At 37.7% G+C, this 18,182-nt stretch overlaps 1 protein-coding gene across 3 annotated transcripts in view; it reads right to left on the bottom strand.

Moving 5' to 3' along the window:
* The window catches only part of LOC122560111 (brefeldin A-inhibited guanine nucleotide-exchange protein 2-like), a 102,548-nt gene that overhangs the window by 68,072 nt on the left and 16,294 nt on the right, over positions 1-18,182 (bottom strand). For all 3 annotated transcript variants that reach the window (XM_087994897.1, XM_043710359.2, XM_087994898.1), the window contains exons 4-9: positions 15,952-16,095; positions 15,230-15,409; positions 12,727-12,997; positions 11,262-11,351; positions 9,892-10,061; positions 3,490-3,623 (exon numbers count right to left, since the gene is read on the bottom strand). In XM_087994897.1, coding sequence (XP_087851023.1) covers positions 3,490-3,623; positions 9,892-10,061; positions 11,262-11,351; positions 12,727-12,997; positions 15,230-15,409; positions 15,952-16,095 — 989 coding nt within the window. The remainder of the gene's footprint in view (positions 1-3,489; positions 3,624-9,891; positions 10,062-11,261; positions 11,352-12,726; positions 12,998-15,229; positions 15,410-15,951; positions 16,096-18,182) is intronic.

The raw sequence follows: 18,182 nt of genomic DNA on the forward strand, positions 1-18,182 counted from the left end.
TATGACTTTTGAAAATTCTCAATACACGCAGAATCGTTTCCTGCTTTGTCTTGAACAAAGGTATTTTTCAACATGCCTCCGTTTCTATAATTACTTTTTTCCTCATCAGGTCTACTTAATAACGTACTCAGAATTAATGATGCATAACAATTTTGTGAATTATTAAAGGGTATTTTAAGTTTGTTGGTTGCACAACTTTTGTGGTTTTCTAATACAAGTTCAAAACTATACAAGTACAATAATTTAGGCCTGTAAATCCACACCCACATATAATTAACGACAATTATACCTGTACCAAAACCAATCTTAAGATGATCCAGTTTTGAAAACATAACCCAAGAGAGACAATGTTCAACAGATGACTAATGAGAGGAATTGACTCAAATTGCTAGAAAAGCACATCTCACATTGAGCAACACATATTGGACTCATTAACTTATCATTCAGATCGGCCTCTGTTTGCATTACAATCTGCTGGATGGAAGAATTGGTAATGGTGCAATGATGTCAATATTATATCTAAGATCTCATTATTAGACATGATATTAGTTACCTTAATCTAGATTCGGAGATGCCGGTGTTGGACTGGGGTGTACAAAGTTAAAAATCACACAACACCAGGTTATAGTCCAACAGGTTTAATTGGAAGCACACTAGCTTTCGGAGCGACGCTCCTTCATCAGGTGATTGTGGAGGGCTCGATCGTAACACAGAATTTATAGCAAAAATTTGCAGTGTGATGTAACTGAAATTATACATTGAAGAATTGATTGTCTGTTAAGCCTTTCATCTGTTAGAATACAGTGATAGTTTCACTTCTTTCATGTGTAAATCACAAAACCCTTTTTTTTTTTTAAAATGTTGCATTCTCGGGTTAGCTGTTAACAATGGTGATAGCTAGACAATATGCAACTTTTAAAAAAAGGTTTTGTGATTTACACATGAAAGAAGTGAAACTATCACTGTATTCTAACAGATGAAAGGCTTAACAGACAATCAATTCTTCAATGTATAATTTCAGTTACATCACACTGCAAATTTTTGCTATAAATTCTGTGTTACGATCGAGCACTTCACAATCACCTGAAGGAGCGTCGCTCCGAAAGCTAGTGTGCTTCCAATTAAACCTGTTGGACTATAACCTGGTGTTGTGTGATTTTTAACTTAATCTATTAAGTGAAAGATGACAAACTCTGTGGGAAGCTAGAAAAGTAATTGCTGGGCCTCTTGCTGAGATATTTGTATCATCGATAGTCACAGGTGAGGTGCTGGAAGACTGGAGGTTGGCAAACGTGATGCCACTGTTTAAGAAGGGTGGTAAGGATAAGCCAGGGAACTATAGACCAGTGAACTTGACGTTGGTGGTAGGCAAGTTGTTGGAGGGAATTCTGAGGGACAGGATGTACATGTATTCGGAAAGGCAAGGACTGATTAGGGATAGTCAACATGGCTTTGTGCGTGGGAAATCATGTCTCACAAACTTGATTGAGGTTTTTGAAGTAACAAAGAGGATTGAAGAGGACAGAGCAGTAGATGTGATCTCTATGGACTTCAGTAAGGCGTTCAACAAGGTTCCCCATGGGAGACTGATTAGCAAGGTTAGATCTCACGGAATGCAGGGAGAACTAGCCATTTGGATACAGAATCGGCTCAAAAGGTAGAAGACAGAGGGTGGTGTTGGGAGGGTTGTTTTTCAGACTGGAGGCCTGTGACCAGTGGAGTGCCACAAGATTGGTGCTGGGTCCTCCACTTTTTGTCATTTACATAAATGGATTTGGATGCGAGCATAAAGAGGTACAGTTAGTAAGTTTGCAGATGACACCAAAATTGGAGGTGTAGTGGACAGCAAAGAGGGTTACCTCAGGATTACAACAGGATCTTGACCAGATAGGCCAATGCGCTGAGAAGTGTAGATGGAGTTTAATTCAGATAAATGCGAGGTGCTGCATTTTGGGAAAGCAAATCTTTGCAGGACATATACACCTAATGGTAAGGTCCTAGGGAGTGTTGCTGAACAAAGAGACCTTGGAGTGCAGGTTCATAGCTCCTTGAAAGTGGAGTTGCAGATAGATAGGATAGTGAAGGCAGCATTTGGTATGCTTTCTTTTATTGGTCAGAGTATTGAGTAGAGGAGTTGGGAGGTCATGTTGCGGCTGTGCAGGATATTAGTTAGGCCACTGTTGGAATACTGCATGCAGTTCTGGTCTCCTTCCGATTGGAAAAGTGTTGTGAAATTTAAAGGGTCCAGAAAAGATTTACAAGGATATTGCCAGAGTTGGAGGATTTGAGCTATAGGGAGAGGTTGAACAGGCCGGGGCTATTTTCCCTGGAGCGTCGGAGGCTCAGGGATGATCTTTTGGAGGTTTACAAAATTATGAGGGGCAAGAATAGGGTAAATAGGCAAAGTCTTTTCCCTGGGGTGGGGATTCCAGAACGAGAGGGCATAGGTTTATGGTGGGAGGGGAAAGATATGAAAGAGACCTAAGGGGCAACATTTTCACAGAGAGGGTGGTAGGTGTATGGAATGAGCTGCCAGAGGAAGTTGAGGCTGGTACAATTGCAACATTTAAGCGCATTTGGATGGATATATGAATAGGAAGAGTTTGGAGGGATATGGGCCGGGTGCTAGCAGGTGGGACTAGATTGCGTTGGGATATCTGGTTGGCATGGACAGGTTGGACCAAAGGGTCTGTTTCCATGCTTTACATCTCTATGACTCCCTGATTCTAAGCGTCAGAGAACAAATTACGGTGAATTAAATTCAAATTACATACAGAAATAATCAAAGAGCAGATTGAAAGAGGGAAAGGGAGGCAAAAACTGACTAAGAAAGAAAATTAAGTAAAAGCCGAAGAGAGCTTGGAGCCCAGCTCGGTTTGGCAATTGTAAGCACAAATTATCTTTGTTGTAAATTGCTTCCCAAAACGATCTTACAAAATATTTAACTTGCATTTTAATGAATACAGCTTTGCATCCTCTAAATTATTGTACTTGACATGAATAGGAATGATTATGGCAAGACTGGCACAAAAGTCCAGTCAGGCCAGTTTTTAAATTATACTTTTAAAAAAGAAACAATTGAGTATCTGATGGAATAAACAACCAGAGCTTCAAACAAAGTGGAGTATCATACCAGAACTATTATTCAAATATTAAAAGAGAGCAAACTATATAAATTATCATCTCGAGACAGAGATTGATTTGCAGGTCCTGATAAGGTTGCAATTCCTCCTGTTTTGGCATGGTTAACACCAGTATAGCACAAATAGACCAGCAATCTGTGAAGAATGAGAATTCAGGACAGAGCTCCACATCTCCTAAAATTATTCCATGTTTTGCAAACTGATCATAGCAAGCATCATGAGTTTCATACCAACTTTCTGAATTTCCAGATTAGTGTTGTGACTTCTGCTTTTTGAACAATATCCCAAATCTGTACATCATCTCAATTAAAGATGCTCTTTTTTTCATGTCTTGGCATTCACTTACTTTGGATCTGGAGGTCCATCACTTAAAGGCTTCATGGAAAGCTTGCAGAGAGACCTGAATACCAAAAATGCATCTTTCTGCAATATATGCGAGAATTTAGTACTGACTGGAAGTGGTACCACAGCTTCAGACCCCTAGTGCAAAAACAAGCATGATATTAAGATGGAGCCGCAACATTTATTGTAGCTGTTTGGTTTAATTTCCAAGCTTATCTACTAAATAGGCAAGCACCTCAACTTTTTACAGGACAAAAGGGGAATTTTATCTGTTTAGGTATTAAAAATAGGTCTAAAATAAACAATGACATTACGAACTAGCTAGATATCACAATGAAAACTCACATCTAAGTTTTATGAGGTGAATAGTAGATACATTTTTACTGTACATCTTTTACATTACTTAGAAGTGCACAAAGAAAGCAAAGTGCTGATTGCTCTGAATTGTATTTTGACAGATGATCAACCCTGATAGTGCAATGCTGTAGCATTGTTGCAAGCTGTCACATTTTGCCTTTCAATTTGCCTTTATAAATGCAACAAAAAAAATGAAACATCGGGCATCAGGTGGGAGAACCATTGACTTTATGAATAACAGAATCACTATCAGAAATGGATAAACCATAGCCATATCTTTAGTTAAAACAAACAAAAGAAAGACTGAACTCACAATTGATCAAATTTAAGATCAAAACTTTAAGAGAACTGTCATATTAAATGAAAATCTTTTCATCTGGAAGCGCAGTAAATAGGCATTGAACAATCAACTACCTCCAGATAAGGTACAGAGGGTTCTTAAAGTACAAATGCATAAATCACTAAAAGCAGCTCTGCAGGTGAAGATGATTATTTAAAAAGAAACAAAAATAAACCGCTTGGATTCATGATGCTCAACTACAGTAAGTACTACATACCTGTTTACAGAAATGGATGTAAAGGCAGTGAAGAGACAATAAGGAATCTTTACAAGAATGATAAAAAGAATATGCAAAGTTATATTTTTGTTAAGAAATAGATGTATTATTTTCTGAACATGAGAAGTTGGTAACATAATAGACATCTTTAAAGTCAGGAAAAGTTTTGGTCGAGCAGATACAGCAAGATCATTTTCATCCTGAGACAACAGCAAAGTTTAGGAATCACCACTGTAAAATCATCAAGAAAGGAAAGGGGAATTCAGAAAAAAAATTATTATACAGCAGAGTGGTGAGAATGTGGACTCTGCTATGGTCAAAGGACTTAGCGGAGCGGCATTCATGTGGGGCGGCACGGTGGCTTAGAGGTTAGCACTGCTGCCTCTCAGCACCAGGGACCTGTATTCAATTCCAGCCTCAGGCGACTATCTGTGTGGAGTTTGCACATTCTCAGTGTTTGCGTGGCTTTTCCTCTGGGTGCTCTGGTTTCCTCCCACAATCCAAAGATGTGCAAGTTAAGTGAATTGGTCATGCTAAATTACCCACAGTGTTCAGGGATGTGTAGGTTAGGTGCATTAGTTGGGGTAAATATAGGGTAGGGGCAATGGGTCTGGGTGGGTTACTCTTCGGAGGGTCGGTGTGGACTTGTTGGGCTGAAGGGTCTGTCTCCACACTGTAGGGATTCTATGAACTTCTCTTATTTGCCTCTGCCACATCATAAATGCATTTAAGAAAACCCTGGATAAGCATATAAAAGGGAAGAGAGCTTGAGTGAATTAGATGAAGAAGGATAACAAAGGCTGAAGCGGAGCATAGCCACAAACAGAGACTAATTAGGATTAATTGCCTGCTCCTGTGTTTATATATACTATGTAATTCTATGTATCATTTGCTGATCGGAGCCACGCTCATTGTCCAGATGTGCTAAGGCACACGCAGACCTCCACTGCAAAGGCAGAGCAAACAGTAAATCTACTGTTATTATTCAATTATTCCTCCTTGAAATGTACATGAAGACTTCCAAACAAAAAAATAGGCCTTGCCCACAGTTGCCAATATTGTTCAACATTCCTGAAGAAGGGCTTATGCCCGAAACGTCGATTCTCCTGTTCCCTGGATGCTGCCTGACCTGCTGCGCTTTTCCAGCAACACATTTTCAGCTCAATATTGTTGAACAACCTGCTAAAACTGTCTCTCAAAGTGCAAATTGTCATTATTCTTTTGTATCAGAAGCTGATCAACAGTTACAGAAGGTCAGAGGAAACTGCAAATGTGTTCAGGAGAGAAGGTAGAAAAGGGGGAATGCTAAAATCTGTAACAAGAGAAGTGTAACAGTTGAGTAAGGGGATATATGTTAAATGACAATTTATTGCATAACACTTTCTTTACCTCTGTAGCTTTCCTTTTTTTTTTGACAGGATATGCATACTGCTGGCTAGCCAGCATTTATTGCCCATCCATAACTTCCCTTGAGAAAGTGCTGCTTATGAATAACGGCAGTTCATGGGGTGAAGGTACATTCACATTGCTATAAGGAAGTGAGTTGGAAGATTGTTGAGACAGCCACAGTGAAGTAATGGCAGTACATTTCTTAGTAAGAATGTGCGCGGCTTGGAGGGGAAGTTGCAGGTGATGGTGCTCTTATGAGATATATGACTGATGATTTTCCTCGAATGTCTTTCAATCGTGGATGGCTTCAGCGGAATTCCCCTTCAGTTACATTTACATACACCTCAGCAAGGCCAGCAGAGCTGTTATAATGATATTGGCTTATGTTAAATCATCTTGAATACAACCTAACTTTTTATTCCTGATTTCTCCTGTTCCATGTTTGTACACTATTCTTTGAAAATGAAATTTAGAAGCACATCATTAGTTTTCATACACCAATTTCTTTACTGTCTTGATAATATACTGCGCATGAGCAGGAGTCTGACCTTCTGACAGAACATCAAGCTAAATGCCTTCTGTTTCACTTCCACAAAATTGCAGAAGCCTGAGCCCATTTCCCTCAAAGACGACATAACCAAATGTTAAGTTCTAATGTACTTGTTGATCTTGAGCCAAGTTTCAAACCCAACTGCAGTCAATCAGTATGGCTGTTTTTCCTGTTCTTCTAAAATGTTACCTCTATCCATAAAATCTAGTGCTGTGGTCATATTGTTTATATTTCAGTGATCTCCACAATCAACGTCTATACTACCAGAACTTTTGTTATCATTAATTCACTCAAGATTCTCCAATATTGTTTCATTGTATACTTAGATCAAAGAGGTTCTTTAAAATAGATTTTTAGACAATAACTTCATCCTCATTCCAATTTCTTTTCAGGTTTGAACACAAAATATAATGATATTGTATTACATTAGAAGCTTCATAAAAATGTATGTTGCTTTTTTCAAGGATAATGATGGAGGTTGGCGGTCAAGTTTTTTTTTTGCTCATTTAATTGCCAATATATTTTTTCTTTGAACATACACAATCCTTGCAGCAATAATATTAGGCAGGGGATATAAAGATATTTACTTCGATGTGTGTTATACATGCATAGTGAAGTTGCAAACAATGGTGTTCTGATTATGTGTGCTCATCTTTGAGTCTACAAGGTGCTTTCCAGGTAAACTTAGTAAGTTGCTGGAATGCATTCTGTACACAGTACACACTACAGACACAGCTACAGGATAATATCATCTGCTCAATTATCACAACTGCCATGAACAGAGTTAAGCACTGTAAAATATTCAAACAGCTACGCTCTTGACCTCAAGACAGTTTAGGTTACCAAGGAAGATGGTTAATGCCATTGAGAAGTTTGATGTGGAGATGCTGGTGTTGGACTAGGGTGGACAAAATTAAAAATCAAACGACACCAGGTTATAGTCCAACAGGTTTATTTGGATGTACAAGCTTTTGGAGCTCTGCTCCTTCCTCAGGTAGCTAGCAGCGCTCCGAAGGCTTGTTAGATTAGATGAAGATTACCTACAGTATGGAAACAAGCCCTTTGGCCCAACAAGTCCATACTGACTCTCCAAAGACTAGCCCACCCAGACCCATTTCCCAACCTTATATTTACCCCTGACTAAACACCTAGCACTATGGACAATTTAGCACGGTCAATTGACCTGAACTGCACATCTTTGGATTGTGTGAGGAAACCGGATAACCCTGAGGAAGCCCACGCAGACGTGGGGAAAATGCGCAAACTCCACACTGACAGCCACCCAAGGCAGGAATCAAACCTGGCTCCCTGGAGCTGTGAGGCAGTAGTGCTAACCACTGAGCCATCAGGCCGCCTCAAATAAACTTGTTGGGACGATAACCTGGTGCGGTGTGATTTTTAATGAAGACGTTTGGCAGTGATGTCCCAGGACTCAGATGATGGTACTCATGCCATGTTCCTGTGCATCAGATATAGTTCCAGTCCCTCAAAGATTTTCATATTGACTCAGTTTTGTCCATAGTCTTTGGAACGATGCTTGGTGAAATGCTGCCTATGACAATTACTTAATCTATATTCTGGCAGTCAGCACTTGCATCTTTAGTTAGATAGTGGCTATTATAAGGTCAATACTGGAGTGCTCTACTTGAGCAGATTACCAGAGTAGGTCACCAACCTGACTGGATGATTGACTATTTCTTCCATCATTTTAGATTAGAGTGCAGCAATTTACAGTTTTGTGTGAACATATAGAAAACTTTATAAAATCAGTATGTTGATAATAACACCATAGTAAGAGTGAATCTGATTTGGGGGCACTAATAGTCACTATTCACAGATCTTCAGTACAATACACCCAACATTTTATTTGCCTTGTATGCTTTTCTTTGCCAATGTTCTCACCCACTTAAATGTCACAGGGGTGAACCAAATTGCTTGGGCCCTGGCAAGGCTGATCGTGGTGAGATCTCAGGATGAGGCCAAATAGGAGTGTTCACTCAGCAATTCTGGTTGAAAATGGTTATAGATACACCAACCTTGACTTTTGCAGAGAGATATTGCCAGATTGGAGATTATACATGCATGAAGCCTGCTCCTTTAGTTAGCCACCTGATGATCCAACATTTTTTATGGGACACTGCCTGGTTAGAGAACTTCATTTGAATCTATTAGTCATTGGATTGCTTAGCTCTATTTATATCCAGCAGCTCAAGGTGTTTTACATGCAGTTAGTGCTGTTTTGTATCGTATGCATGGTGCAGCTCCTCTAGTGGGTCATTCTCCAGCCTGAAGGAATGATGATGTGCTACATGATACTGACTGCAGTGGGATACAGGATTGCTGTTGATGACATACAGCCAGTGATAATCGATTTTTGGATTCTCTCTTTTTGGCTTCTCACTTAATGCTGGGAATGCCTCAGCTACAATGGACAGCACCCACACTCAAAACATGAGACAAAGACCAGAGAGGACTATGAAAGATGTTCCTAATCAAAATGTTTAAGCTAAAGTCAAAGGATGATAGCTGCTAGTTTCATCTGAAGAAACCAATGTTTAAAAAAATAAAAACAGGATTTGCATTAATACCAAGATGTAGTAACTCAGCCATTGCATAATGATGAGATTATAAGTAGGTATTATATGATGAGAAACATGTTTAAGAAAGACAGACACAGTCAACAGAGTAAAGAAAAATTGATAATTTGAAGCATGGATGGGAAAGATCAGTAATGAAGAAAAGGAATGTCACACAGGATGGGACAGGACCCTTTGGAACCTAAAGTTAACAAAAGGGAGTTAGAAGATGAGCTATCAACTGCAATCATGCACTTCGTTTATAGGGGACAACACCACAGTGAACATAACTGGCCAAGAAATCTGTAACTTCTGCAAGAACGAAGCGCATGGTGGGGTATGTGAAGCCTGTAAGGAACAGCAGCATCAGACCAGATCATGAGGAACTCTGAAGGCAGACTGGGATCTCTTAAAATTTAGGATAGATTTTCTAAACTGGATGTGATGATATTTGCCTATAATGCTTTGCTGAATGTCATAAAACATTTTTCATGAAAAACAAATTTGCTTGAGCTTCCAACCCTAAGTTGAAAATACAAATAAGGAAGTTTTTATTTCAGGTGCCAAATTACTGCCAATGCATTATAAACTTGAAATTTTCACAAGGCTTTTGAGAATTGTTCAATGCAAATAGAGCAGGATCTAACAGACCAGGTAAGAATAGAAGTTTGGAAATCTCTCAGGTAGGCACAAATGTACTGAACTATAAAAAGAAAATCACTTGTTCCTTTATTTCCCCAAATAACTCTCATAACAATTGTGTGCTTGATTCAAGCCAGTCTAAGATAACAAAGCTTCGGCATCCATGAATACATCTCAAATAAATGGTTGCACAGATGGTTTCTGACAATTGTACCAGTTGGAACTGCAACTCCAACTGAGCCCAAAATAAGCTTTGAAAACTCAATACCAGAACTCCCCCCCCCCAAAAAAAGGTAGATTCTGGATCATATCAAAAATATAATTAGGTTCCTTACCTGATCATTATAGGGTGCAGATTGCCGATCAATTAGTGTGGTACCATCGGGCAATGATAGTGATCCTTCAGGGATACCATTGGTTTGAAGGTTTTTAGTGCATTGAGTAGCAGCTTGATTTTCTAAAGCTGCTTCCACAGCTCTATTTTCACTGTCTTTTGCTTCTGTCTCTTAAGCAAAAAAAAAACAAAAAAACTCACTTCTACATACAGTTTATTTTAGTTAAGAGAAATTTGAATAAATGCACTTCAGTATCTTTTAAAGTGTAATCATTTCAATAAGAATTTATGCTGCAATGTATGTCAAAACATAAGCTTTTAGACTTTTCTTCAAAGCTTAAGATAGTTAACACAATTATGTTTGAATCTACTTTAAAGAAGTTTCACGTACTTGTTTTAGACTGTTTTAAGAATTAGATGCTTATTTAAAAGTAAACTTTTGTGTACAAATTATTGCTTTCAAAAACATTTTCAGAAATGACTGCAGCCATCAGGATATGGAAAATAAAATGAAGTCTATCAATCCACAGCACAGTATTGCTGTTTTTAAGTACTGTGCCACCACAGAAAATTACAATACACTAGAATAATGCGAAGTTGAATATGTCCAATCTGTGCAGGTGTCTTTGGAATAACCGACTGCAGACATAGGTAATGTTACATTAAGAAACCTAATTAGACAAAAAGATAAAATGTACATTGAAGGTGATGCAGTGACAGCTTCTCTACCCGAGCCAGAAGTTCTAGGATCAAATCTCACCTGCCCGAGAGATGTGCTGGAAATGTGTTGCTGGAAAAGCGCAGCAGGTCAGGCAGCATCCAGGGAACAGGAGAATCGACGTTTCGGGCATAAGCCCTTCTTCCTGAAGAAGGGCTTATGCCCGAAACGTCGATTCTCCTGTTCCCTGGATGCTGCCTGACCTGCTGCGCTTTTCCAGCAACACATTTCCAGCTCTGATCTCCAGCATCTGCAGACCTCATTTTCTCCTGCCCGAGAGATGTGTCAAAGCATTGGAACAGTTTGATTAAAAAGACTAAAGTATAGATTTTTCACTCAAAAACAATTGGTTTCAGAGGGTTTAGGCCAAGCTATTGACAAAAGATACATATTAAGATTAATGAGATTTGCACATGCCAAATCAAACTTGTTACTTTAAAACTCATTCAAGTGGTCTGGCAACAACTCATACATCAAAATTATCTGCAAGACACATCCAGCATAGCCACTGCACCTTCAAATGAAAGATCGTTGAAATAAAAATGGGTGCATTGTGTAATGAAACAGTCTTAGATGACACCATAGTACACGGTCATTCAATAACTATTTTAACTAAAACCGAATGAAAAAAATATCAAGATCTCATGAGCTACCTCCAGTCACAATGGCTACCATTTCCTCCAATATTTGTCCCACAATATCTTCTGCTTTCAGTTCTTCCTCTGAATTTGCATCCACATTCCCTTGATTTAAAACACAGTGGTTAGAATCTGAAATAGTAACTCTCAGCTTTGAAATGATAGAAAGCAGATAAAAAAATTTGAAATACACTAAACTATCATTTTATTATTTGAAAGCAAATTATGTTCGGACTTCAGCAATTGCCCATACATTTAAAAAGTAGAACTCTAATCAGCAATTAGAAACATTCTCAGAATTAACAATTGATATAGTACGAAGATGCAATTTTTTTTAAACTTCTGCTGTATAGAACTTTGGATATACAACTGCATTATTTCTAAATTACTGTTAATGCTGCTCTGGGATGATGAGGTAGGTCTGCTATTAACTTTCATTCCTTTTATAAAATGGTCCTTCTACAAGACTATGATAAAAACTGGCTGTCAGGATATCAAAGATGAACCTGTGGTCTACCAGCCCATAGGACAATACATAATGCTTTTTAAATGCTGTGCCAATACCAAAGCTCTCAGATGATTATAACTGAATAATACTTGTTTAAACCTGACCAGTTTGCTGAAATCAGCAATGGAATAGAGCTCACCAGCCCCAAAATGGTGACATTTATACAGTTGGTTCTGATATAACACAATAGCCCAATTCTTGTACGATTGTGCGTTATAATAAAATTGCGCATAGCCACACTATTTAAACTAATGGGGCCAGAATTGAATTATAGCCAATACAGGTAATAAAAGTTCACTTTCTGCAAATAACAGTCTAAATTCTTCAATCGTGTGAAATCCAATTCACGCTGAAGAAACATGCGTTAACCGCAGAACCGACTGTAAATAAAATTGCTTGAAGCTGAAATCCACAGACAGTCGAGCGAGCTACCAGAACTAACAACCTTTTAAAGTTTATAAATCAAACTAAAACTTCATCAGGAACAGAGAACTTTGCCATGTAAAGATCACTGCACTAGGTGAATAGTGGCAACTTGACAAGGTAGATGCAAAAAGTTGTTTGCCCATGTGGGAGTGTCTCGGACCAGAGGGCGTAATCACAGAATAAGGAGTTACACATTTAAGACAAAGCTGAGGACTGCAGTGGAGACTATAATCAGCTGTAGTTCGATTACTCCCAGAGCACAATGCTACCTTAGGGCTTGCTTCGACTTGAACTAACACTGCGACATTTAAATGGCAATTCCTCCTCTGAAAAACAACTTCACTGCTTGCTTACATGATTGCTCCTTTCACGTGAGAGTATTTAAGACCACATATTAAATTATACATCACAAATTTAAGCTGCATTTAGTTGAATAGATTCATACATGATATTCTGAACTGGAATTTTACTGTTTTGCAGATCTTACATGCCATGACAGGATTATAAATAATATTTTTCAGTTAATTCTCAAATAAAGATGAACACCTGCAGTATGTGAAGACTGATCACATTCCCCATGGTCTTCTTCCATCTGGTCTGATATTGTCCCATTTTCCATTTCTGCAATTCCAACTTGAGATTTTTGCTGCACGGTATTTATCTGATCTTCTTCCAACTCTGCTGTAACCAGTCGGCTGGAATGTTCTGCAATTCTATCAAGTTGTGGCGACCCAACTAAACTGTGAAGTTCAGGAGACTGCTGGAGATGTTGATGCTGCTGTTGCCTGCCTTTCTCTTGATCTTTAGCTTCATGTACCTGCAAAGGAGACAGTCAATTTCCAGTGTGAAACAATTATCATGATTTTTTTTCTTTGGAGCCATAATTAATCTGCCACTGGGAGTGGGGGCCATGATGGAGGAATTATATCAACAGTTGGTTCTGGTTCTGAATAGTATTGTTTCAGTAACTTGCTGTAACATGATGATCAGTTTTGTTCAGAAGGTCCAAAACTATTAGATTTTCAATTAATATACAGTTTGAGTATATACCAAAAAGCATGATTAACAGCAATACCTGTGTTTTCTATTAGAAGTCAGTTCTACACACAAGCGGATGCAGAAAGTCATTAACATGTCAAAAGACATAGCAACACAAGCAGGCCATTCAGACCATCAAGTCTACTCCGCCATTCAATTAGATCATGGTTGATTTGATAATTCTCAACTCCACTTTTCTGCTTTTCTGCTTTTCCCTCATAACCCTTTTCCCTTACTGATGAAAAATCTGTCTCTCTCATTCCATTTGCCTTCTCTATTACCTATTGAATTTGGATGCTAGCTTGCACAAGGTCTCCAAAAGCTTTCTCCAATTAAATGGTGTGCAGATGCTCTATATTCTGCGTAAACTAACATTTCCCCATATTACATTCCATCTGCCAAATTTCTGCCCACTTTGTCCCTCTGCAGACGGTTATCCTCACTACCTGCCTTTCCATCTATTTGTGTGCCATCCACCCAATTTAGCCATAGCACATTCACTTCCCTCCTCCGTCATTACTATATTGTAATGAATTATGATCCCAGTGCCCCTATAATCCCAACTGTAGGCATACTGCTGTTATGATAATGCAGAATTTTACTTAGAAGCCCAAGATACAAACAAATTTCCAACACTGCTTTTCAGCCTGCAGCTATTTCAAGTTGTTGTGACTTTTATCCAAAGTTATGGAGGTCAAAAACAAAAGTTCATGTTAAAAATTTTGGTTTGACTTCACACAATCATTACTTGGTTCATGATATTGGAATTTTGCAACTTCAAATCGTCTTGATAAACATTTTTAACAAAATTATACATTTGAAACTGATTGCGGATTACAAATCTTGCTTGGACAAAGAAACTGCAGGTTTGGTACTATAAGTAGCACAATGTCTGTATTACATGAATTCATAGTCCAACAGCCAAACTTGATGAGTACTTTCAACAGCCATTAACACTTTGAGACTGAGCATGGTTTATGAACACACTTGTTCAACTCCAAGTTTAAATGAATTGTCCAGGGCTAATTGATCCTTCAAAGCACTTTAAAGTGGATTTGAACATACTTGCAATTATATCAGAGCCAACATCAAATTTCACACTTCCATATTACTAATAATATTATATGACTCCCATACATAGTTAGTTAGTGTTCATAAGACAAGTTATATTAACAAGTGAAAATATTCCAGAGGAGGTTGCAGTTCAAGCACATCACTAACTGCTGGCTGACTAATAAACAACTAGAAATAAAGTCAACAGAACAGGTCGTGCAACAACTGGAAAATTACTGCTGCAATGGTATTCCTTAAAAATTAATAAGGGTTGATCCTAATAAAGAACTTTATAATACATAAAAGCCAATTTGTATTAAAAAGAAAAATAAAACTTTAGAAGTGTTTGATAGGACAAAAGAGCAGCTTTCAGCACTTCGGAAATCAATACCCTGAATGTTTGCAAGATGTTGCATTGCATCCCAAGTGGTGAATTTCATTAGATAATTTGTTTTCTTCTCGTTAATTCACACCGTCTCTCCAGTTGGTGCAATGAAAAGCTTGCATTGCTGTTGTGTTTCTAATTGTTGCTATAGCTTCCCTCTGACAAGCTAATATCAGAGACAACTTGAATAGGCCAATTGCCTTTCTATCTTACTAAGCCAAAGACTGTTTTTGTGTTAGCAATTCAATAAAAATGAGGCAAATACAACACCCATTCTCATTTCCATCAGAGGATTATTCAACTTGAAAGTGAATTGGGGAAACACTGGGGAAAAAAAAAAAGAGTAAACCATTTTTAAGCCTGATCCTTTCGAGAATGATGCTTGCAGGACTGATTCAGCTTGCTGGAAACAGGTCATGCTGAACTTGAAGCAGATTCTGCAATGTTTTATTGGTATAAAATGTTTAGGATATTCTGCTCTATATCTATTGTATGCTGCCTTCAGCAACAGAATGGCCAAGTTTAAACAAAACATCAGACCCTAAACTTATGATGTTTAACTTAAATACATACCACTTGGTTTTCCATCTTTGTAAATATAACATTAAGCATCTGTGTCAGAGTAGCTTTTGCTGTAGTCTGATTAATTAGGTTTTTACTAGCTAGGTAGATATTATAGCAGGTCCGGACAGTCTGTAAGATTGTTCCTTCATGGATTTCAATATGAGTTGAAGTCACAGCAGTAAGTAGTGCCTAAAACAATAGCAACAGATAAACAAGCAATGAAAAAAAGTCTGTTTTATAGAAAGTGCACTATCTAACCCTCTCAGTTTAATTTCACTTTATTTGAAGCTTTGTCATTTTCCGACTGAAGCACACATTCACCCGTTTTCCATGGAGGGTCTATAAAAAACATTGCATCATGGCTGAATAAATAAATATCTGTTCTCTATTTCAAACTGTTAAGAGTTTGGAAATATACTGGTCCTTATCACAAACAGTAACTTGAAACTTCACATTTCCAGAATATACTCAGGCATCTAATGATGCAAAACTAGAGCAATGCTCAGATTTATTGCATTACTAATCAAAAGAGTTGAAGGTTCTGTGTCCCAATTTAACCCTTTCCATTCACTTACAAACAGCATTTTAAAAATACCATGAGGTCTGTGGCCCTTGTTAAGAACATTTCAGCTCGACATTTTTTGAAATTACTAGGTATTAACAACATTGTCAACTGAGAATTGCACTGTGTCAGCCAATGAGGAGTTAATCGGTTGAAATATCAGACACACCTTAATTATCTGAAGCTGAACACCTTCATCTGTCTGAGTTCCTTGAAAACATCCACAAATGGTTTCAATAATTCTATCGATCAGTCTCTTTCCAGTTGAACTTTCTGGGGCATTACCTGTGATATGCCCATATGCTATCAGTTTCTATGAAAGACAGAAGTTCACATTTTAGTGAACATAGTTGGTGAATCATGTTTCATCATGTGTCAACACAGTGGGAAACGAAATTGCATCCAAAACCGATGTCATTTTCACGCGCAGATCCATGTATATTACTGTCACATAGCTCCTGATTTAATGATTGGCCTCGGTCATTTTTGGATTCTGTTTACTGTCTTACAGATCTCTAAGTACTTGAATTTCAACTTTCCCTCATTATTTTCAGCAGAAATATTGATGCATCTTTGTTTGAATCCCAGTTTAATAATCTAAAGAAACTTTTAATCAGTGTTGTCAGTGATGCATATACCAAAGAAAATTACATTTACAGACGAGGAACTAGATCCTAAAACAGGAAAATAAAACTTGTGAAAAGTCATGAGTTACCAATCACCAAGTGTTGCGTAAACCACTAGGGATACTCTAAAATACAGGAGGAGGAGGAAAGGGCACGGTCCAGGTAACAGAAAGGAAAGCTACTAATAAAACTATGTAATTCCATGAAGATTCAGTATGAGCATATAACTGAATTCATAGTAAATGAAGACCATAATTTCCAAATCAGAAGACAACAGGCTTCCAAGCCTAATCCCACTTTTATGCACACGACCCCAAGCACTGCAGGCGATGGTCTTCCAAGTAGACATGAAAATACTTCTAAACATAGGATCCTTTCAGGCAGTGTGTTCCAAGTTACTCCCAGAGTCGCTTCAGTAACTGTACAACTGTCACACCCAAACCCCCTCATGTCAAATCAGACATAAGAGGTCATATTTGCTGATTTCAAATGTAACTACAAACTGTTTCCAAACAAACATTATATGGCTAGATGACTGATGTTATTTTCATGTGCTGTTACACTTGTGTTATTGTCATTTAGTTCCCGATCTGTGGATCAGCCTCAGTCAGTCATTTTCAAGTTCTGCTCCCTCTCTTGCATATCTGCAATAACTTGAACTTTAGCTCTGGCGAGACCACCTATTGTGTTCCAGGTATCTTTCACATCATACAAATGACTAAGTTAGTGCTTTAAAAAAGGTGAAAGACAGCATGACGTCACAAGACAGAGAGCAACAGAGACAATCAGGGAGATGTAATAACAGTGAATAACATCTCAAAACACTTCATGCAGAAGTAATAAATTAAATTAGTATTAAGCAAAAATATTGAGGTATTCCGAGTGAACACATGTTTGATCTGACCTATGAGGTCGAATAAAAGGTCTTGAAGGAGAGCAAGGCAGACTTGGTGGGATTAGATTTGTGGACCAAATTGTTGAAAATACAGCTTTCTTACACAGAGCATTTGATGCAGATAGCTTCTCAGTGTAACAAGATGATGCTATGAGTCAATACTGTATTCGAAAACATAACATTGAAACATCCACAGTATTCAGTTTCTCAAAGACATTAGTTAACTTGGATTTCACATATACAGTCAACATGGTAGGCAACATTTACAGCTGATTACATTTTTCATGGAAGTACTCCATTTCAAAATAAATTATCTCAACATATTGAATTAGTCAAAACTTTCTTCCAGTATAAAATTGATTAATTTATTTGAAATTTTAGAGAACTATTATTAAACATTAAAAACTCATTGCCATTAAGACTACTTATGGATTTGTATTTCAGACTACTAAAACTTTTTACAATCCTTCAGTAAAAATACTTAACACTTGCACATTGAAATAGCATTCATTTCCCCACAACAGCTGTACATAATGTCTATGCAACTGTTTCAGTTGCATAGACATTGAGAAATATTTTCCACTTTCTATATGCTTCAAATACTTTTCAAAAGATCACCGACAACTTTGATGGAATAAACTTATTCAAATGATTGTATTCAGGGTTGAAAAGATACACTTTTTTAAAAATCCTCTTCCTGATATTAACCCACTGCTGAATTCAATTTAAATAACATTTTTGATAGATTATCAAACTATTGAAACGTATTCCGACTGTTCGCATAATAGATTGAATCCCAAATGCAATTTCAGGTCTTACAAAGGGAAGACAAACAAAACTGAACTAATCCAATATAATCTACAGGAGGCTGATTTAACT

Source organism: Chiloscyllium plagiosum, unplaced genomic scaffold (assembly GCF_037043375.1).
Source record: "Chiloscyllium plagiosum isolate Xiang-an unplaced genomic scaffold, Cpla_swu_hap1 HiC_scaffold_15, whole genome shotgun sequence".
Classification (NCBI taxonomy): Eukaryota; Metazoa; Chordata; class Chondrichthyes; order Orectolobiformes; family Hemiscylliidae; genus Chiloscyllium; species Chiloscyllium plagiosum.